This window comes from Balaenoptera acutorostrata, chromosome 5, assembly GCF_949987535.1.
Source record: "Balaenoptera acutorostrata chromosome 5, mBalAcu1.1, whole genome shotgun sequence".
NCBI classification, from domain to species: domain Eukaryota; kingdom Metazoa; phylum Chordata; class Mammalia; order Artiodactyla; family Balaenopteridae; genus Balaenoptera; species Balaenoptera acutorostrata.
Window position 1 is genome coordinate 9,380,718 of NC_080068.1, and position 23,505 is coordinate 9,404,222.

General features: G+C 42.8%; 1 protein-coding gene across 1 annotated transcript in view; it reads left to right on the plus strand.

Annotated features, from left to right (window-relative positions):
- LOC103002662 (probable E3 ubiquitin-protein ligase HERC6) overlaps window positions 1–23,505 on the plus strand; it is a 48,086-nt gene that overhangs the window by 3,429 nt on the left and 21,152 nt on the right. Inside the window, 9 exon segments of the mRNA XM_057547150.1 lie at window positions 1,118–1,133; window positions 6,430–6,497; window positions 10,592–10,716; window positions 11,428–11,486; window positions 14,044–14,082; window positions 14,085–14,122; window positions 17,257–17,446; window positions 21,215–21,317; window positions 21,319–21,367. Of these exon segments, the coding sequence (XP_057403133.1) occupies window positions 1,118–1,133; window positions 6,430–6,497; window positions 10,592–10,716; window positions 11,428–11,486; window positions 14,044–14,082; window positions 14,085–14,122; window positions 17,257–17,446; window positions 21,215–21,317; window positions 21,319–21,367 (687 nt within the window).

Here is a 23,505-nt window from a genome sequence, read left to right on the forward strand (position 1 = left end):
GAATGCTGTCACAGTCACCAATAACCTCCATTTGGCCAAACCTAAAGATCAACACTCCACCTTGCTCCACAAGCAATTGACAGAGTTAATCATTCCCTTATTCTTCACTTGCTTATGCACACTGCCCTTCCTGGTTTTCCTCCTAAGATCTGTTAAGCTCTGTTACATGCTTAACACACTTACCCCGTGGGTGATCTCATTCAGTCTTCTGGCTTTAAGTATCATCTCTACATTGATGATTCCCAGTTTGATGACCACCTCAACGCCTCTCCCCAACTCCAGAATGATTGAGCTTATTGCCTCCTTGTATAATAAGCGTCTCACAGTTATTACCAGACTGGACTCCTGACCCATCAGCCCCAAACTGGTGGCTCTCTCGGGATTCCCACTCCCGTAAAGGGTACCACCTTTCACCCCAGTTGCTCTGGCCAACCTCGGAGTAACCCTAATCCCTTTCCTTCTTTCCTCCCACTTCCAATTCATCAGCCAATCTGTGGCCTCTGACTTTTAAAACATGCTGAAAGTGATCATTTCTTCTCTCTTCCCCGCTAGGGTATCACCTCAGTCCTGGGCTCTCACAGCAGCTTCCCCTAACTGGCTTTTCTGCTTCTGTTTTTGTTCTGTGATTTTCTACATGGCAGCCGGAATAATTCTTTTAAAACTAACGTCAGATCACGTCACTTCTCTTTTCAAAAGCCTCCAAAGGCTCCACTTCACCCCGCACGCTTAGATATGAGAGTGACTCATTCCCTCCTTTCCCGGGTCCCACTGGCTCTCTGCTCAAATGTCACTTCATCAGAGAGGTCATCCCTGATATCTTATCAAAAAAGGCTAGTTCCTTCTGCCCTCGCCCTCCATTCCTTTACTGTTTTATTTTTCTTCACGTTGCCACTTGACATCATACAAAGTATTTATTTACCTGTTTATAAGTGGGAGGATGTAAAAGCTCCATGAGGATTTTGCCTTTCCAGTGCCAAACGCCGTCTAGAAGAGGGCTGGCACGCAGATGCTTTTATTAAGTACTCTAGGCATTATTCCACCACAGTTTATTATCAGTTGCATTATCCTAACACATTAGATTTGCTGTATTACTGTCCACGTTTCATAGACGTGGTAGCCGAGGCACAGAATCGGTAAGTAACTTGCCCAGCGTCACGGAGCTCTCAAGCGGCTTGGCCAGGATGCACATTCGGGCGCTCTTCCTCCGGAGTCCCTCTGCTTCTCAGCACTTGGCGCCCGGGTTCGACACCCGAAAGCCGTTCGCGGGGAGCGAGCTGGACATCAGGGGGCCGCCAGCGAGGGCGCGGCTCACCCAGCCTCCCGTTTCCTGGGACGTCGGCGAGCACCCCTCCCTAGCCTTTGGGTGCCGGAGCTGGCAGAGCGCGCGGATTCGGGCAGGCGGCTGGGCGCGGGAGCGGCCCGTACTTCTGGCGGGTCGCGGACCGCCGGAGACGGCGGCGGGGGGCCCGCGGCAACGCGCCGCTGCGGGCGGCCGGCGGGGAGCGTGGCTCGCTGCTGCGGCCGCCGAGCGACGGCGCCGCCCGGCCGTGCGGGGCCGACAGCCGGGGCCAGCTGGGCTGGAAGGGCGCGGGGCGCGGGAAGCGGGGCGGGGCGCGGGGCGGGGCGGGGCGGGGCGGGGCGTCGTGGGGCGGCCGGCCCGCCGGAGACCGGGAAACGGAGCCCCGCGCAGCCTGAGCGCAACGCCTCCCGTTTCGTTTTCCGGACGCGCCTCGGCTTTGTTTCGGTTTCCAGTAGTTCCGTCTTCAAAACGAAACTGAAAGTTGCGCTGAACTGCACAGCGTTGCTTTGAACAGAGATGCCTTTTGGGACCAGCCCTTACGTCTGCGAATCTGCCTGGAACAGAGTGACCTTGCAAACGTGGTTTGTGGTTTGGGCACCTGAAACTCCCTCAGAAATACCCTAGGGCGTCTTTTTTCTTCAGATTAGAAACATGTATAATAGCATTTTGCTATTATTATTGTATCAATAGAGACACAGGGAAAGAAATCGCTTATTATTCTAACACCCAAAGACAACTCCTAATATTTTGATGCATTTTTTTTACCTTTTTTTCCTATTATATATTTAATCTTTATAAAATCATGTCATTATACAGTTTTATGTACGCAGAATTTAACTGTAAATTGCGTTTTCGTCAAACATAATATCATGAACATATTGCCCTTTTATTATGTATTTTTTAAAATAAATTTTAAATTGTTGCATAACGTTCCAGGTTCTGACAGTACAATTCAGTTATTCTCCTCTTGTGGAAGTCTGTTTTTTTCTCATCAAGGCCTTTTATAAATAATAGTATGATTGACATTATTGTAAGTAAATATTTGACCAAATTTCTGATTACTTACTTAAATTCCAAAAGATGTGTCTGGAGGAAAAACTTTTCCTCTACCCTCTTAGTTCTTATACTGAGGGCCTGTGAACTAAACTGACAAAGACAGATTAACGAGAAAAAAACCTTACAACTTTATGAATATTTTATGTGCACAGGAGTTCACAGAGAAGAAGTGAAACTCAAGAAGCGGTTTGACCTAGGAGCTTATATGCCATTTAACAAAGAACAGGGGGTTTGGGTTTTGAGGGATGATCAATTGTGGGGAAATGTCTTTGAAATATATTAGGGAGGGCTTCCCTGGTGGCGCAGTGGTTGAGAATCCGCCTGCCAGTGTAGGGGATGCGGGTTCGAGCCCTGGTCCGGGAAGATCCCACATGCTGCGGAGCAGCTAAGCCCGTGAGCCACAACTACTGAGCCTGCACTCTAGAGCCCACGAGCCGCAACTACTGAAGCCTGTGCACCTAGAGCCCGTGCTCCGCAGCAAGAGAAGCCACCGCAATGAGAAGCCCACGCGGCAATGAAGAGTAGCCCCCACTCACTGCAACTAGAGAAAGCCCTTGTGCAGCAATGAAGACCCAACGCAGCCAAAAATAAAACAAATTTAAAAAAAAAAAGATAAAAATAATGAACATCTTAAAAAAAAAAAACTATATGAGGGAAACTAATGGAAGATAAGGGTTACTTTACTAAGGGCTGTTTATGCAGACTCATCTCAGTGCCAGCTCTGGTGATAAGAGTCATTCTTTTCTTCCTGGTATGGAAGGGGGGTGCACCTTCACAGGAGAAATTCATGCCAGCTTCACAAATTTATGCTTTTAAGTTGATAAGGGGAAGGCAGAGAACTCTTCCTGCATCTGTTGATTCTCAATTGCCTTCAGCTCAAAGTCATCCTTATGCCAAAGTGGCATATTTTGGGGTGGCATAGTCTGACCCCCTTCAGGTGGAAATTAGGGGACAGCGTGATACTTAAAGCCAAATTCTTCTCCAGGAAGAAGGTACCAGTTTCCACCTCCATGAGTGTATGAATCTTTGGGCATTTTTTTATTGTTGCATAGTTTGCAAAGTGAATCATTGTAAAGGATAAGATCACAAGATTAAAAAAGAAAAAGAAAACTTAAGTGTTAACAAAAACTTTACCGGTAATGATGTGCTTAACTTCAAACCTCTAATAATTCAGAGACAAACGCTTTGGGAGAACAGTTCGGACTGTCTCGTAGGGAAATGTGCTCAGGTTTTCATTTGTGGGTACATCTGGCCCATTGGGAGGCAAGTTACTGCACTCTTCACTGTTAGTGCCTCTGGCAACTGCCTCTCACACGCAGGCAGGCTCCCTGCCCTTAGCAAAGGATTCACTATTCTCCCTCTTCAGGGCTGGAAAGTCAGAGGAATGGAGGAGGGGTGATCCCATCTTCTCTCCTTTATCTGGCTGGGTTTTGACTCCACCCTCATAGAGCAATGTTAGGGCAAGCAACAGGTCCTCACAGGTTCCCCTCCTCCACATGCCCACCCTTTTAAATAGCAGCCATATTCCCATAAGGACAGTGCCACACATTGAGCCTATTTCCTTCACACCTTTAAGGTGGACTTTAGGCCTTGATTTAAAAGTCATTGGAAGAGATGGGAAATCCCAGTGACCCTTCCTTTTGAAGGAAAGTCCTTTCTTAAACTTGGTATTAAATTAACAATCTGGTGGGAGGTTTGGTTTTGTTTTCGTTCCTAAAGAACGAATTCCGGCATTGGAAACTCTACATGTTGGTCCGGTGAGCTGTGGAAAGCAGCACTCCCTGGCCGGCTGTCACAAAGGAAGGGTCTTCACGTGGGGATCTGGTTCTGAAGGACAGCTGGGAACTGGAGAATTTAAGGAAATAAATTTTGCGCCTAAGTACGTATTTTAATTCATTCATTTATTCATTCAGTATTTTTGAGTTTCATGTGCCAGGTACCATGCAAGATGCCAGGGTCCAAAGATGACAGTAACAAACACGGTCCCTAACCTCACGGGTTACAGTGTAGTGAGGGAAGGAGGCGGGAAAACAAGGTATAACACCAGTTATTATTTAATTAGAGTCTGTGAAAGAGCAGGGCAGCATGAAGTGAGAACCTGTGACCCTGTGATCTTAATCTTAGGTACTGGAAATAACTGTGGGACCCACTTGAACCTCCAGAGTTGGTGTAAAGATTATTTTAAAGCGAAAATATTTGAGCTACAGAAAATTCACAGGGAGACATCTTACCTGACTAAAACAGGGTCTCCTGAAAATACAACTGCCATTAACTCTCCTTTGAGGGAGTTTCCTATGAATTCAGCTGTTGTAAAGACAAACCGCCCAATCAGCATCAAAAAACCCAATTGAACCTTCGATCCTCTCCCACTGAAGCCCTAAAAAAAACCCTTTTGCTAAGTTAATATATGTACACCTCTACTCAGGCTATTGTACAAATTTTCCATTACTGGGAGCTCCTGTCTGTACGTGTAGATAAACTTTGCCTTTTTTTCCTGTTAATCTGTATATACTCAGTTAATTTGCAGGTCCCCAGTCATGGGACACAAGTTGGAAGAGGAAAGGTTTTCCTCCCAACATAACCTTTTGGCTCGTCATAAGCCACTGGATCCTAATATTTTACTTAGTAAAATCAGGGAAAAAAATCACATCCTCACACACAGCTTCCTAGGCCAAAGGATATGACAAGCAGTCTGAACTGTGTGTTCATGAATTACGTGCATTGGAAATTTTCAAAAGCATGTTTTTTAATGCTAGGAGGTTACCTTTTGTCACTTTCTCTGCTCATTAAATTGTGTAAGAGATTGCTGTGGCTTGGGGGGAATGAGCACCGAACTTGGAATGAAAAGCCCGAGGTTTGAGTCTGTTCTACAACTGATAGCAGTTCACCTCTCCGAGTTTTCCTAGGTTGAACCGTATGAAATTGCTCATAGTTATGTTTTTGATCCAGAAAAATGGCAATTTAATAGGAATCAACCTAGTGGTATCTTTATCTCACAGGGTGAGATAGGTGTTGTAGGTGACAGTACTCTATAAATTCTAAAGCCATGGACTATATGTGTGTGAAGAAATTTATTTTTCTTTTAGGCTGATAAGTATAGCATAAAAGTACATTATACAATGTGTTAAAAGCCCAATAATTCAAAAGCCCAATTCACTTTTTTTTAAAATTTTTATTAATTAATTTATTTATTCATTTACTTTTGGCTGCATTGGGTCTTCATTGCTGGGCGCACGCGGGCTTTCTCTAGTTGCAGAGAGCGGGGGCTACTCTTCGTTGGGGTGCGCGGGCTTCTCATTGTGGTCGCTTCTCTTGTTGCAGAGCACGGGCCCTAGACACGCAGGCTTCAGTAGTTGTGGCGCACGGGCTTAGTTGCTCCGCGGCATGTGGGATCTTCCTGGACCAGGGCTCGAACCCGTGTCCCCTGCATTGGCAGGCGGATTCTTAACCACTGCGCCACCAGGGAATCCCCACTTTTATATATTTAATCAAACCTCTACTAAAGCACATCAGCCTGGTTTCATTATGCAAGTACATGAAAAATTAAATTTTAAGCTAAGTGAATATACAACATGTAATCTGATCAAAATGATTGTTTTATACTGTTTGTAGTCAAAATCCATTTAGAAGCCAATAAATAAGTAAATTTAGCTTGGTAATACATTAGATTTTTTTAAAGACTATTTTTTAGAGCAGTTTTATAAATTTATTTATTTATTTATATATTTATGGCGGTGTTGGGTCTTCGTTTCTATGCGAGGGCTTTCTCCAGTTGCGGCAAGCGGAGGCTCTTCTTCATCGCGGTGCGTGGGCCTCTCACTATCGCGGCCTCTCTTGTTGCGGAGCACAGGCTCCAGACGTGCAGGCTCAGTAGTTGTGGCTCACGAGCCCAGTTGCTCCGCGGCATGTGGGATCCTCCCAGACCAGGGCTCGAACCCATGTCCCCTGCATTGGCAGGCGGATTCTCAACCACTGCACCACCAGGGAAGCCCTAGAGCAGTTTTAGGTTTACAACAAAAGATTTATTTTTTACTTCTAAAAACAATACTCATGGATTTATGACTTTCTTATAGACCTTGCGGATGTTCAAGTCAACCACATTTTTGCTGGAACGTATGCCAACTTTGTGACAACTTACCAGGTATCTATTACACTTTCTGTTTCTTTTAAAAACCATTTTTTTCTCTGAGGAAGTGACCAAACCTGACACATACTGATCCAGTAAGACAAGCACAGAGTTTGTTTTTGCTTTGTCAAGACTGAGTCATCTCAGGGGAAAGAGGATGAAACCTAACTGAGCGGGATGGGCAGAGAATAAAGGGGAATAAGTGGGGAACAATGACTGTGACAGTTCTGAGAAGTTTTGTCGTGAAAGGGAGTAGACCACCGTGAGAGGGTTTTGTTGCTGTTCGGAGGGGTGATATTAAGGTATGTTTGTATGATATTTAGGTATGTTTGTATGATATTAAGGTATGCCAGTGAGAATGATCCAGTTCAGGAGGAGAAAGTGATAATGCATGAGAAAGAGGGAATAATTGTAGAGGTAATGTCCCAGAATAGGAGCAAGGAAGCAGGGTCAAGGGTCCAGTGTGGCAAGTATAGGGCTTTGGGCAGAAATTTTTATTCCGTTCTGATGAGGAACAGTGGAGGTGAGGGTAGGTTGCTTGTGGGAAGGTGATTAGTTCTTCCCTGAGTGTTTCAGTTTTCTCAGTGATGCACAAGGCACAGTCCTTATTTGAAACTTAGTGAAGCAGAGGAGGATCGCTACAGGTTTAGGAATAAAAGGAAAGTGTGCAGTAGTGACTCAGAGTGAGACAGTGAACATCGTGGGAGATTACTAGACAGTATAGAGTAACCATTTGAAATCTGTGGTTGTAGGGCATAAGGTGAAATCAGTCAGCACAGTTGTTTGTTTTTCTCCATTGATGTTAAGCTGCTTGGATTCCTTTGGAGTAATTCAGATTGAAGGTTAACTACAGGTGGACTTGTGCTAGGTAAGTACAATAGGAGAGGGACAGAAGACTTGGAGGTATTTGCAAAGGACTGATTACACTGCTGACCATAGAATCTAAGCTGGGTAAGAAAGACATGAAGAGGAGGATGGATAATGAACAAACAATAGGGTTGATGGATTGGAGAGCCCAGTGGCCTCAAAGAATGTTGGAGTGGATTCCACTCTAAAGTGTCTTTGTCTGTTCGGGCTGCTATAACAAAATACCATAGATTGAGTGGTTTATAAACAGAAATTTGTTTCTCACAGTTTTGGAGGCTGTGAAGTCTGGGATTAAGATGACAGCACATTTGGGAATTCCCTGGCGGTCCAGTGTTTAGGACTCAACACTTTCACTGCTGTGGCCCGAGGTTTGATCCCTGGTCTGGTCCGGGAACTAAGATCCTCCGAGCTGCACAGTGCGGCCAAAAAAAAAAAAAAAAAAGAGATGATGGCATATTTGATGTCTGGTGAGGGCCTGCTTCCTGGTTTACAGATGGCTGTCTTCTCACTGTATCCTCATGTGGCAGAAGGAGCAGGGGTGAAAGAGCTCTCTGGGGTCTGTTATAAAGGGCACTAGTCCCATTCCTGAGGGCTCCACCCTCATGACCCAATCACTTTCCAAAGGCCCTACCTCCTAATACCATCACAGTGGGGGTTAGGATTCCAATATATGAATCTGGGGGGAGAACACTCAGTCCATAACGTTCTGCCACTGCCCCCCTCAAATTCATGTCCTTCTTGCATGCAGACTACATTCATTTCATCCCAACAGCCCCCAAGTCTTAACTCATTCCAGCATCAAAGAATGTTAGCCTGGGAGTTCCACTCTGAAGTCAGTGAATTAGAAGGATGGTGTATGATGATCAGAGAGGAGAATGTTTCTGATGGAAATTTAGAAGGTGGAACAATTTTTGTTTGTTGGTTTGTTTGGCTGCGTTGGGTCTTTGTTGCTGCGTGTGGGCTTTCTCTACGGGGTTCTTACTGCGGTGGCTTCTCTTGCTGCGGAGCACGAGCTCTAGACGCACCAGCTCAGTAGTTGTGGTGCACGGGCTCAGTAGTTGTGGCTCACGGGCTCAGTAGTTGTGGCTCGTGGGCTCTAGAGCGCAGGCCCAGCAGTTGTGGCGCACGGGCTTAGTTGCTCCGCGGCATGTGGGATCTTCCCGGACCAGGGCTTGAACCCATGTCCCCTGCATTGGCAGGCAGATTCTTAACCACTGCACCACCAGGGAAGCCCCTGGAACAATTACTGGTGATTATAAAGTACAGAACATCACCTTTATCTAGGGCAATAGTTCTCAACTAGGAGCGGTTTTGCGCCCCTGGAACATCTGGCAGCGTCCGTACTCAGCTGAGGTTGTCCCGAGGGCGGGGCGTGCATGTCGGGGCGGCTGCTGCCGGCATCTCATGGGTAGAGGCCAGGGCCGCTGCTGAACATCCTGCAACGCACAAGGCAGCCGCTCACGACAGAGAATTGTCTGACGCGAAATGCCAGTCGGGTCAGTGTAGAAGCCCCGACCCGGGGCCTGGGCGGCTGCAGGGGAGCAGAGGGAGAGCGGAGACAAGATAAAGAACTGAGAGGTCAAGTGGGGAAATAAACCGCGTCCATTAAGTGTGAAGTTGCCGAGAAGGACAGGAGAATGATGTCAGGCGCGGACGTGCGAGGAAGACAGTCAGCAGCGTGCTGAAGTTTTCAGTGATTGAAGGCTCGTGACTAGGACTTCGGCAGGTGATACAGTCTGATGTTACGTGCGTCAGAGGAGCCGGGATTTTGAAGAAGAAAGTAGAAGCAATGGTCTGCAAATGCCAATAGTGAGCGCCTCATTGTCCTAAGGTCCCTGGGATGGTGGAGGGAAAAAAGCTTCCCCATGGTTGAACTCCAGGGAACACCCAGGACTCAGATCAAGACGGTGAAGGGAGCTTTGGGAGTCACGGTAATACATCTTTTTCAGAAGGTCTTTAGCTAAGCATTAAACAAAAGTGAGGCAGAATTCCCTGATTTACTATAAGTCAGTGGAAGCAGAGGTATCTTACGGAGCAGAGCACTAACGTCCTCGGAAGAACGTATTAAAAGACAGGTGTTTCTCTCCAGGCGGTGATTTCTGACACCTCTGGTTGAGCCATTTGGTTTCAAATATGATATAGAACCATGGTTCTCAGAAATGTGGTCCCCAATCGGCAGCCTCAGCCTCACCTGGGAATGTGCTAGACGCAGATTCTTGAGCTCCACTCCTGACCTGTTGAATCGGAAACTGTGGAGATGGGCCCAGCAGCCTACGCTTTAACAAGATCACTAGGTGATTCTGTTATCAGTTTGAAAACCACTGATATAAAAGCAAAAACCTGTGGATGATTAAAGGGCAGAAAGAGACTAGTATTTACTGAGTACTTACTATAATCCAGAGGCTTTGTATACCTAATATCTTTTATAAAATCTTAACAGGAGCCCAGAGACGTAGGTATCGTTATCTCATTTTTTAATTGTGGTAAAACATATATAACATAAAATTTGCTATTTCAACCATTTTAAAAGGTACAATTCAGTGACATTACTTGCATTCACAGTGTTGTGCAACCACCACCGCTATCTACCTCTAAAACGTTTTTCATTACCCCAGCAGAAACTCTTTTTCTCCCCAAGCAGAAACTTTTAACCATTAAATAATAACCCCCCCTTCCCCACTACCCGTAACCCCAGGTATCCTCTAATACCCTTTCTGTCTATGAATTAGCCTGTTTCATACAAGTGGAATCGTACAATATTTGTCCTTTTGTGTCAGGCTTATTTCACTCAGCATAGTGTTTTCACAGTTCATCCATGTTGCAGCATGTGTCAGAACGGCCTTCCTTTTCATGGCTGAGTAATATTCCATTGTATGGGTGTACCATATTCATCTGTCGGTGCTGTTGCTGGACGTGGGTTGTTCCCATCTTTTTGGCTATTGTGAATGATGCTGCAATGAATATTGACATACAGTATCTGTTTGAGTCCCTGTTTTCAATTCTTTTGTGTTCTCTCATTTTTTAAATAACAGAACTAAGGCTTGGACCAAGCAAAGTGGCCAAGGCTAGGAAATGGAAGAGCCAGGCCAGTCTGATGCCATGGCTCCTCCCACCAAACCCCACTGTCTGTCTGAGAGGATGGGGGCCTACCTCCCACCTGTGTTTTACTCACTACTTAGTGTGTGTGTGTGTGTGTGTGTGTGTGTGTGTATTTTCCTGATCATTCTTTTCTTTCCTCCTAGAAGGATACTAGTTCCACCAGTGTTTCCAGGAAAACCCTGCCAGAAATAAGCCGAATTAACCAGTCGCCGACAGAAAACTGGATGGCAGTGGCAAGAGGAAGTGCAGAGCATGAAGTGGCTGAGAGGTGGCTCTGTCCGACAAAGTAGAAACTGGGAATCTCCTGGTGGTCCAGTGGTTAGGCCTCTGCGCTTTCACTGCTGGAGGCCCAGGTTCGATCCCTGTTTGGGGACCTAAGACCCTGCAAGCCGCGTGGCACGGCCAAGAAAAAAAGGAGAAACCACTTTTATTTGGTTCTGAAGCCTTGGTCATTTTATCGTAGACATAAGAGAGAGGATTTGGCTTTGTCATGAAGGCATTTGCATTTTAACCATGATTCTCTTCTACCATCTCTTAGTTTGAAGAAGTCATTGATGTCTTCATTCATTCATCATTTCTTTAACAGAGGTATATTGAGGATGTACAATATGCCAGGCACTTTGATAGGTGAGGAAGATGCAGGAGTGAATCAAAAATGCTTTCTGTCCCACAAAGCCTTCCCCAGGGCAGACTGTTTTTATAGCTTCATAATTTATTCTCTGGAGCTCCAGAAGCTTCTGTTTTCAGAAGGATGAATTTTATTTAAATCTAGATGAGTTGATCAAATCAACTATGAAGGGTTTTGGTGAGATTAGCAGTCACATGCATAAAGTATACCCAGAATTTGGAAGACTCTTAAGAGAGCAGTTATTTTCGTTAATGATGATTCCACGTCATCAGTTACATACAGTATTCGGTAAGATAAAAGGAACATGCTTATAGTACGTTGTGACTTAACCTTGTCTTATTATGTTTGCAGGGAAATTGGAGTGATATTTTCATCTCCTGCTTGTCTGACTGCAAGTTTTTAAAGAAAAGGTAACATTTACATGAGACTTACCTTTATTTAAAACACTGGGGGATATTTAAAATGAAATGTTTCGACTCAGTCATTTTAATATGTGAATTTTGTTATCTATGAACAAAAAAAATCCAACGTTGAAAACTCCATAGGTTGTTACAGAATTTTCCCACTTTTGTAAAGTAATTTCCTATTGGACCACTGCAAGTTGTAATTTGTAATTTACATTGTTCACTTCCTTTGCCCTGCCCTCCTCTGGTGTCTGATTGGCAGGAATGGTGTTTTTTTCAGAATCTTTGTATCTAGGAGCGATCAGTTCATTCGAACATTGCTTTTGTACTTAGAGGCCAGGGCTCTGCTCTGAAGCTCTTATTTTGAGATCAGTAAGGAAAACAGATTCTATTTATTTTATCTTTAACTAGTCTTACTACCACAGAGGAGAATCTAACTTCTCTCCTGCTTGGTTTGACACTTGGTCTGATTCAGTAGTTTAAACAGTTCCTCTCTTAAATTGCTCAGTGTTTGGTCTTCTGTTTCTTCCCCTCCCTCTGTGCGCTCCAATACTGTACCTGGGAACTACTGAAAGATAAAGTGAGGTATATTAAAAATTGTAAGTTTATTTGAGCGAACATCAGTTTGAATCACGCAGCACCAATTCAGAATTGCTTAAGTGCTCCAGCGAGAGGAGCTCAGGGAGAGACATATAGAGAAGGTACAGAAACAAAGAAAGGAAATTATTCGATTGGCTATAACTTAAAGCCTAGTGGGCTTTTGGTGACTGGTTGCCCTTAGCTTTTGATTCATAACTTTGAGGCATTTACAGGCTTAGATTTTGGTTTGCTTTTACAGGCCACCATGGCACTAGAGCCACTGCAGTGTAATGGCCTCCTTGTTTAATTGCTTTGGCAGTAGCAAGGGAGGGGAGGGGGAATAGCAGCATAAAGGGGCCCTTAGGCTGCCCTCTGTCTTCTCTGGAGGCCGGTGCCCTGCAGGTCTTTCCCCAGCTGGTGTCACTCATCCCGGTCCTCCTTCGCTAGGTCAGGCCCTGTCCCTCCCTCGTTGACTTGGCCTCAGGTTGGCTCACTGGTTCGGAAGATAGCTGTACACATCCGCCGCTAGGCGGTACTCACTATTCGCTTAATCCCTGTTGCAGGTACTTCTAGCCTCTAAGTAACCTGCCCTCCCCTCCCCGCCCCCGCTCATTGTCCCTTTGGTTCTTAACCCCGCTGCGTTCCCAGCCACTCCTCAGGGACACTGGAGGAACTCTTGGGTCCAGCAGCTTCACCTGGGAACCAGAGAAGCCCGGGGAAGATGAGCGTCATGCCTGCCGCCCGCAGCTCACGAGGCAGTTATCCTTCTAGGGTCCCCAAAGGCACCCCTATTCATCCCTGCGTATCCCGGCCAAAGGCAGGAGGTGAGAGGTCAAGACACGGCTTCCCTCTGCCGGCTTCCTCTCCCATTTGCCTTCCTCCTCTTGCCATCCTTCTAGCCTAGGAAGGAGGGGACTCTACCATGCAATGTGTCCTGTTTCTTCCCCACTGCAGCCTCAAGCTAATTCTCATTACCTAGAGGAGGATCTTTTCTACACTAAGAATATTATCTTTCTAAAGTGTCAGTGTATCCACGTCCCCTTCCCAGGAGTGATAAACCTCAAGGTTTGATCTGAAGACGCCAAAGGCTGCAAAGGAGAATTTAGTTTACAGGGAAATTTACAGTACTCTGTTTTGGTACTTGCATAAATGTTTTAGGCCTAGTATTACAGTTGATTGGTTAATCTAGCGAGCATGAAATATTTAATAGTACATTATAAAGACAAACCGTCCTTCAGAGTGCAGGTTCCTGAAATATTACCAACACAGCCCAGGGAGATGCCACACCTAGACAGAGCCTTGGCAGTATTTCTGAGGGGAATGGCCAGGTCTGAATTTTTTTAAATCAGCAGTTTGGATTAAGGCAGGTCTCTCAGTGTGGGAGGGGAGGACTGGGGACTTCATCAGGATAGAGGAAAGATACCACAATCCGGGACGGTTGGAAATGGCAAGGCAAGGATTTTGACAAGAGATGCAAAGAATTTTAGGGTGTAAACTGTTGATTGCTTCCCGTGGTAGAGTTAATGGGTCTTTTCAGGAAGTTCCTAAAATGAACAATCAAGCCATTTGCTTGGGCAAGGGTGTCTTGGAATAGTAAAGTCATGCTAATGAAACAGTGGAATCCCAAAGTAATGTAAATATAGATGGTAAGATAGGTGGGGTTAGGGAGTTTCAGTTCTCAGTGCACAGGCTGAGTGTGAGGGTAAATGGTTTCAGCTTTCAGATGCAGCATGTGAACTTTTGCTATTATTGCAGCCCAAACTTGAGATAATAAATTGTTACCTATCCTTTTTTAGGAGGACATAGATTTTATAATTTTTTTGTGTGCCAAGTAAATAGATTATTTTGAAAGAATGCAAGCTTTAAGAAAAAAGATAATATATGATATGTAGTAAAATAAAATTATACATAATGATATATGAAGTTAGAAATATTCCTTTACATCTGTTTATGTGGTTTTTTTGCATGTCTTGCATCCAAAGAGAATCTGGAGAAACTATTTCCATTGATGTGGACTTAGAAATGGCGAGCAGTTAACAAAAAAAGAATGGATTTCTTCTATGGTAATAACCAATATTCACTTGAGAAAGAGATCAATAGAATTTCTTTACAGGAACCAATATGATTACAGTTTACTTTTGTTAGGAGTTGAGTGAAATGGAAGTGTGATAGGGGAGGGGCTAGTGTTTATTATGAGGTTACTATATGCCAGACGCTGTATTAGGCGCTGGCATTTATTTTCTTACTGCATGCTTAAATGTACAGTAGATACAGTATTTTTATTTTCAATATGAGAAAAACAATGCTTGAGAGGTATAACTTATGAAAAGAGTACTAGTTTGGGATTCATATGTTTTGGGACCTACCGATTAAGAATAGACAGATTAACAGAAAAGTTCTACTCGTGAAGAGCAGCTAGGGATGAGGGTTTATATACCAAGGTTAGGGAAGGGGGAGAAATAAATGAAACAATTTCCATTGGGAGACAGATGGGCTTTTAGGGGGACACATGGAAGATAGGATAGCTTGTGATAATGTTTGTTTCTGCAATTTCTCATCCAAGTGCAAGTGCGGGGTCTTTTTCCTGGCAGTGAAGCTCGCTTGCCTGCCCACCCAGGAGAGGATTTATAGCTGCTTCACTCTTCGAAGCCTCTGCCTTTAGTGAGATGAGGAAAGCTCTGAAGGCTTCTTTCCACAACAGCTCTATCTCTGACGTCTTCAGTTGAAAATCATGTTTATACCGTTTTGGGTCCCTACATTTGGAAGGGAAAGGGAGAGAGTGTTCCTTAATATGCAGTAGAAACTATTTTTATTTATTTACTTTTTAAAATATTTATGTATTTATTTATATTTTATTTGGCTGCGTCGGGTCTTAGTTGCGGCATGTGGGATCCAGTTCCCTGAACAGGGATCAAACCTGGGCCCCCTGCATTGGGAGCGCTTAGTCTTACCCACGGGACTACCAGGGAAGTCCCTATTTTTATTTTCAAGATGAAAAAGTAAGAATAGTAAATGTGATCAGGTATATTTTTAAAATAAATATTTAGGTTATGTGGGAGATCACTTGGGGTGCTATTCCCAGTGTGAATTCTAAGAAACATTAGTTTCACAGAATGCTCTATGAAGAGGGGTTCTTAGTGAAGCAGCTTTAGGAACACTGCATACTGTTATGGAGTCGTGATGCACATAAGTAAAGCAAAGATGATGTCATATACTGAAAGAAATCTAGCTTCTTTGACCCTATTTTTCTCAAAGTTATTTGACTTTGTGGCACTGTTTTCCCATGTACACCTACTAGCATTCCACAGAAGTCATGTTCTTCTGGATATATGAAAAAACAAATTGTAAGAACATCAATGTAATAATGTTATACAGTACTTCACAGTTTATTGTTGCATGAATCATCTTACTTAACCCTCAGGACATGTAGAGGCAGATACTCACAGCTAAGAGTATCTAAGATCTGTCAGAGAGAATACATAAGCTGTTGGTTCAGAAACCGGCCCCTGTGCTCAGAGGACAAGGAGAGACTGAAGAAAGAGGCAGCCCCTCCAGATTGGAAGGTAGCAGGTTTAATAAACAAGGGAACTTGCAAGGCTTGTCTTGGGTGGCCGCAAGATGAGTAGATCTGCACCCGCCCGCCAGAATCCTGAAGTTCACATAGAGGCATTAACTGCTGGGTTGGGTCACGTAGACTGTCCAGATGGTCTCAGCAGCACCTTACCCTCTCGAGGCTGCATCCTTGGGACAGCTCCCAGTATGGGCACAGGGGGCGGGGCATGCACCCCAAACACACGGGAGTGGGTGAGGAGCATGTGAGTGCCCAGGTCCAGCTTGAGGGTCAGTGTCCTCTTGATCACCGCCTCCAGACATAAGCTCCTCCAGACAACTTCCAGATCTCAACGGCCTATTCACACAGTGAAGATTTTTTTTTTTTTCTCACACCAAAGTCCAAAGCGGGTTGAGATAGGAGGCACCTGTAGGGAAGGAAAAAAATTACTTTTCCTCTCCTTATCTTAGTTTCATTGGCTGGGGCCTCACAGATCACACTGAGAAAAGACAGATGAACAAGAGAAAAACAGGTTTATTCACACGTGCATCCCACTTACACACGGAAATACTCAGCGATGAGTAACTTTAAGGAGGGGTTAGAATTTGGGCTTCTAAAGCATCTTAGCGAAGAACAGTAATTTTGTAGAGAAGCGAGAAGACAAAAGATATGGACTTGGAGCTTCTGGGTTGGCAAATGGTGGGAAGGAAAATACACGAAGCAAGCAATGGTGGGTAAGGGCTAGTGAGTAAGGTGTGCGGTGTAGAGTCTCCCTCAGCGCCGGCTATCTCTGCTAGTCAGGTTATTCCCTTCCTGGTATGGGAAGCTGGGGACAGGAGGTCGCCTTCACAAGGGGAATTTATGTTCTGTTTTCAGGTAGATGGGAGAGGCCAGAGAGCTCATTCTGTGTCTGCTTTTTTTCACTTGCCTTCAGCTTAAAATAACCCTCATGTTGGAGTGGCATATTTGGGGGTGGCAAATTCTACTACCCTTCCCCCCCTCTGCCCAGGTTCATTCAGGGGTGACTCAGGCTCCTTTCTGTCATTCTAGGCCTCAGGGCCATGAAATTCTCCAGTAGGTCTTTTGTGTTGTTGGCAGATGGGGAAAAGAGGGTATGAAAGGTCACATGGGAGGCTTTAGGGTCCAAGCCTGGGAGTGTCACACGTCGCCTTCCCTCACATTCTGTTAGCTAGAACCCGGTCACATGGGCCCACCTAACTGCAGGGGAGGCTGGGCCATGCCATCTGCCTGCGATCCCCGGAGGAAGATGACATAGGATTGGCGAGGTGAACATACGGCGTTTTCTCTGCCGCGGTAGAATTTTAGGTCAGATAGATCTGGATATGGATCCCTTCTAATTGAGCAACCGTTCGTTGTGATTCATTCAGTATGTCCAGGCATGTGATTTCACTTTATTTCTTTCATTCACCCCAGTATAAAATAGGGTGGATGGTTCTCACATACTACTTCAGGGGCATTTGGGATACAAGGAGTGATGGAGTTTGAATAGTAGGTTTCGGGGAAAACTAAATGATTATTCCATTTGGAACATAGTGGCCATGAAACCTCTGGTCCCATAGCTTCTTTCTTATAATACTCTGTGTCTAATATATCCTGGGCCTCTCCCTGATCCCGTTTCGACCACAGATGACAACACGTCTCAGGGATCCTCCGCTCAGAGCTCTTCCGTATCGTTCTCCACGCCAAGAAGCTTTATCAGTCTTGCTTCTGCCCCCGGAGTGTCCTGTCATGCATGATCCTAAGAACTGGATGACTCTGGTGGTTCCGTTTGCAGAGGCCGTTCATCACATGACTGGCCGATCTTCACAAGTCCTGAGTAAGTGTGATTACCTTTATGTCACTTTATCTGTATCCTCAATAGAGAGTCACTGTCTGAAGTAGAAGTTGTAGCAAATTTTAGATAGATTGCAAAATACTACACAAATGTTTGAATATGTGGTATGTGCATTATTGAAAACAGTAACCTAAAGCTACTGTCAAATCCAAGTTTGTGTGCCTGATGCACAGTGAGGCCAGACAAACCGAAGCATTGGAGTTTGGAGCAGAGAAAGGTTTATTTCAAGTGCCAAGCAAGGAGAACGGGCAGTTTATGCTCAGAAGACCTAAACTCCCTGATGGGTCTCAGGGAAGAGTTTTTAAAGGCAAATTTTCAGGGAGGGCTGCAGAGTGTGTGACTTTCTCCTGACTGGTTGGTGGTGAGGTAACAGGATGGTACTCTAGGAACCTCAGTCATCAGCTTTCTGGTTGTAACCAGTCTGGGGTTCAAGTGCTTATGGTCAGCCTGAAGTTACCATCTTCCACCTGGGTTGGGGTCTTAGTTCCTGTAGAAGCACTCAGAGATATGTGTCAGACTGTCTTGTATATCCCTTGGGGAGGAACCAGGACCCTGCCCCATCTCTGCACTATTGTTTCCTGACTGGCTTTCCTTCCTTTCTGCATTCCCTCACTTCCTAGTTAGTAACAGTTTGAATCTGCCCTTTGGAACTCAGGGAAGGTCTCGGAGGTTGAAGCCTTTTTTCCTGCAATCAAGAAGCAGGAAGCACGGAAAGCCTTTTGTACCTGGGAGTGCCCCACATGGTCCCGCACGGTTTCGAAGCTATTATAATCATTACTCCGTCATCACAAAGCATGTGTCGTTCTTAGACTTGGTCATCTCCTTGACATCAGAATTTAATAACCATAGAGTATCCAGTCAAGATAAATCCATACTTTGAAACTTTATGTTGTTTTAAAACTTTAGACGTTTTGACCAGAGGTGAGGAAAAAAATGTTTAACTTTGTGTTCTTGTTTTATATTTTATTCAATGCCACGGGATATCCTTTTACAACTTTGAGCTAATGTTCAAGGTCCAAAGCTTAAAAGGTATGAAGGTGAAATGTACAGTGAATTATAAGCTACCTAGTTTCCCTCCCAGAAAGCAGTTACAGAGTAGAGTTTCTTGTGTAACCTTTGAAAGATATTCCCTCTATATAAAAACATATAGAAATAATAAATCTTTTTAAAAATGGTAGCATACATTCTTTGGCAACTTGCTTTTTTCCACTAAATAGTATATCTTGGAGATCATTATGTTACAGCACCTATACGACTGCCTCATTCCATTTAATGGCTGAGTAGTATTCTATTGGGAGGATATACATAAATTTTTGCTATTATAACAGTTGTAACATGCATTTCTTTGTACGTACATAAATTCACATGGGCAGGGAAATGTCCAGAAAGCAAAATTACTGGGTCAAATTGTATGTGCGTTTTAAATCTTGAGAGATTTTGCCAAATGACCCTCCACAGAAGTCAGGGCCACCGTGTTGTCCAACTTCAAGTGGTTACCATTCACATTGTCACCCTTGGAATTGGGCAAACGTAGCTCTGACAGAAGATGTACCAGTTTACACTTAATAAATATGAGAGCATCAGCCCACACACTTTGCCACAGTGTGAACCAAACTTTGGTCTATACCATTCTGAAAAGAAGAATCTCTCTTTTTTTTTTTTTTTTTTGGGCAGGCCACGCTGCTTGTGGGGTCTTAGTTCTCTGACCAGGGAACAAACCTGGGCCCCCTGCAGTGGAAGCGTGGAGTCCTAACCACTGGACAGCCAGGGAATTCCCAAGAATCTCTCTCTTTTTTTTTTTTTAATTTATTTTCTTTTGCTGCACTGGGTCTTCGTTGCTGCCCGCGGGCTTTCTCTAGTTGCGGTGAGCGGGGGCTACTCTTCGTTGCGGTGCGTGGGCTTCTCATGGTGGTGGCTTCTCTTGTTGCAGAGCACGGGCCCTAGGCATGTGGGCTTCAGTAGCTGTGGCACGCGGGCTCAGTAGTTGTGGCTCATGGGCTTAGTTGCTCCTCAGCATATGGGATCTTCCCGGACCAGGGATAAAACCTGTGTCCCCTGCATTGGCAGGTGGATTCTTAACCACTGCGCCACCAGGGAAGTCCCCAAGAATCTCTTAATTTGAATTTGAATTTTCTCATTATGAATGAAGTTGTGCTGGTTTTCCTATATTCAGTTCCATTTGTACATCATATTCTAGAAACTATCAGTTATCCCCCTTACCTATTTTTCCATTTGTTGTTAGTATCTTTCTTTTTTATTTAGAAGCTTTTAAACTACTAAGACAATTCTTTTTTTTTTTTTTTGGCAGCATCTTCCCATATCACTTATTTATTTTATTTTTTTAAATTAATTTTTATTGGAGTATAGTTGCTTTACAATGTTGTGTTAGTTTCTGCTGTACAGCACAATGAATCAGCTATACATATACGACAATTCTTTATCCACAGTATGAGTTGCAATTTTTTTCTTTAGGTTACTAAAATTTTTTTTACTTTGTGGTATTTTTGCCATGCATAATTATTTTTAAACATTTTTATGCAGCCTACTATATTAACATTTTCTTTTATGGTTTCTAAATTTGGGTCATACCTCAAAAAGTTTACCTCATGATGAAATTTAAAGATTTCCTGTGCTCCTATTAGAATTTTTATTGTTTCATTTTTTAAGTTGATTTTTATAGGATTATAGCTGATTTATAATGTTGTGTTAGTTTCTGCTGTACAGCAAAGTGAATCAGTTATATATATACATATATCCACTCTTTTTTAGATTCTTTTCCAATACAGGTCATTCAGAGTACTGAGTACAGTTCCCTGTGCTATACAGCAGGTTCTTATTATTTATCTAATTTATATATAGTAGTGTGTATATGTCAATCCCAATCTCCCAACTTATCCCTCCCCCACATTGTTTCATTTTTATGTTTAAATCTTTGAACTATATGGAGTTTATCTTGATTAAACTTCATTTTTTTTCTGGATCAATTTCCAGTTGTCACACATTTATTAAATGATCTGTTTCATTCCCCACTAATATGCAATGCCACCTTCATCATATACTGAAGTCTCATGTGTATTTGGGTCCATTTGTGAAGTCTCTGCTAAATTAATCTGCCTTTCATGCATCTGGGTCATACTATTTTAGTTACATTAGTTTGAAAATATATTTTAACACTTGATATGTTTGTTTTTGAGAATTGTCTTTTAAAGGTACAAAAATTCAGTTTGTAACCTCAGTGATATTAAAATATTGTTACTGAGCTAATTTAAAAATATATCCATCTATACAAGGTGTTCATAAAGTCTGAAAACATAGATAATGTTATTTTATTTTTTACAGATTAAAAATGTCCTTGATGACATTATATGTCATGTGTGTATGTTTGTGCATTTGTATTTGTTTATTCACCTATGTATGGTTTCAGACTTTATAGATACCCTGTGGAAGTTTCAGTTTGAAAATCATGAAGTCAATCAAGTAATCAAGCATAAATATGAACTATCAACAAATTTTTTCAGAAACCTGAATTTGAGCTTTTAATTCCAAAGATACTTTATCAGGGAAAAAAATTTTTTTTCCAGATCTGTGAGTAATAAATGTTGTCCAGGATGTTATCCTTCGAAAAGATATTTTATGGGTTATGCCATCAGAAATGGAAAATACGATCTATTTCTTACATTAAAGAACTTAGAAGCTGAGGGAGTTTTTTGGGGGGTGCATATATATCATGGCTGATTTTACACCCCTCAGGGCAGTGTTGGGCATCTTTGCAAGAATCCTCTCTCAACACACTGGTCCAGATGCTTAAAACTGCCATCGTCTCTCAACTGTTTTGTTGGACTGAAACCATTCAGTCACCACAATGTTAAAGCTTTTCTAGAAGTGATGAAAGAAGTGTATAAGGTAAGGGTTCATTTAAAGGAATGTATATACCATTTTACTAAATCAAGATCTCTTAGTTCTTAGTCATTTGGAGGCTTGTTTTGTTTTATTTTCCACATCAAGAATGAAAATATTTTATTTAGCCCTTAATAATTCAGAATTTTGCTTGTTTTGCTAACTGGATAAACGCTGGTGGAATATGTTACATATTATCTATAATATATTAGAGGCACAAATACTCAGATAGGAGAATGATTCAGCATTTTCATAATAAAACATAATCCAGAAGTAACCTAAAGCTACTAATAAACCTAATGATTATTGGAGGATAGGGAAGAGCCAGAGCATTTTAAATACAATAATTAAATTGATATTGTTCAGTTGAAAAATAATTAGCTAAAGTAAGATGATTTTATAAATATAAATTGCTCAATTGGCAATCAAAGCAAATTTCACCACAAAATATCAATCTCAATAGGAGAAAATATTATGTACAAAAGTTAGTGCTGGGACTTCCCTGGTGGCGCAGTGGTTTAGAATCTGCCTGCCAATGCAGAGGACACGGGTTTGATCCCTGATCCGGGAAGATCCCACATGCCACGGAGCAACTAAGCCCGTGCGCCACAACTACTGAAGCCTGTGTGCCTAGAGCTTGTGCTCTGCAACAAGAGAAGCCACCTCAATGAGGAGCCCATGCACCGCAATGAAGAGTAGCCCCTGCTCGCCACAACTAGAGAAAAGCCCGTGCGCAGCAATGAAGACCCAACACAGCCCAAAATAAATAAATAAATAAATAAATAAATTTATTAAAAAAAAAACTTAGTGCTTTTCAGAAGTAATAATGCACTGGTATTTATAAAGTAGTGTATTTCTTCCCATCTTTATTGAGATATAACTGATATAGAACATTGTGTTAGTTTAAGGTGTACAACGTGTTGATTTGCTACACTTATGTATTGTAAAACGCTTATACATTACAAAATGATTACCACCATAGCTTTAGCTAATACCTCCATCACCTCATATAGTTACCATTTTTTACTGTGGTGAGAACACTTAAGATCTACTCTCCTAGCAACTTTCAACTATATAGTACAGTATTGTTAACTACAATATAATCACCATGCTGTACATTAGCTCCACAGACCTTATTCATCTTTTTTTTTTCACCCCCCCCCCCAGAACTTATTCATCTTATAACTAGAAGTTTGCACCCTTTGACTAACATTTCTCCATTTCCCCCACCCCCCCAACTATGGAAACTACCAATCTACTCTGTTTCTATGAGCTTAGCTTTTTTAGATTCCATGTATAAGTGATAACCTACTGTATTTGTCTTTCTCTGTTTGACTTATTTCATTTAGTATAATGTCCTCACGGTCCGTCCATATTGTTGCAAATGGCAGGATTTCCTTGTTTCTCATGGCTGAATAATATTCCTGTGTGTGTGTGTGTGTGTGTGTGTGTGTGTGTGTGTGTGTGTATACACCATATCTTCTTTATCCATTCATCTGTCCGTGGACACTTAGGTTGTTTCCCTGTCTTGGTTATTCTAAATAATGCTACAACGAACATGGGGCTGTAGATATCTCTTTGAGATTGTAATTTCATTTCCTTTGGATATATACTCAAAAGTGGGATTGCTGGATCATATGGTAGTTCTAGCTTTAATTTTTAAAGGAAGCTCCATACTGTTTTCCATAGTGGCTGCACCAATTTACATTCCCACTAACAGTGCACAAAGGTTCCCTTTTCTCCACATCCTCACCAGCACTTATCTTTTGTCTTTTTAATGATAGCCATTCTAACAGGTATGAGGTGATACCATACTGTGGATTTGATTTGCACTTCCCTGATGATTCGTGATGTTGAGCACCTTTTCATGTACTTGTTAGCCATCTGTATGTCTTCTTTGAAAAAATATCACTTCCTCTACCCATTTTTTAATTGGATTGTTTGATTTTTTTTTCTCTGTTATATGACTTCTGTATATTTTCTGTATATATTTTGGATATCAATCCTTTATCAGATATATGGTTTGAAAATTTTTTCTCCCATTCCATAGGTTGCCTTTTCATTTTGTTGATTGTTTCTTTTGCTGTGCAGAAGCTTTTCAGTTTGATGTAGTCTCATTTATTAATTATTGTTTTTGTTGCTTG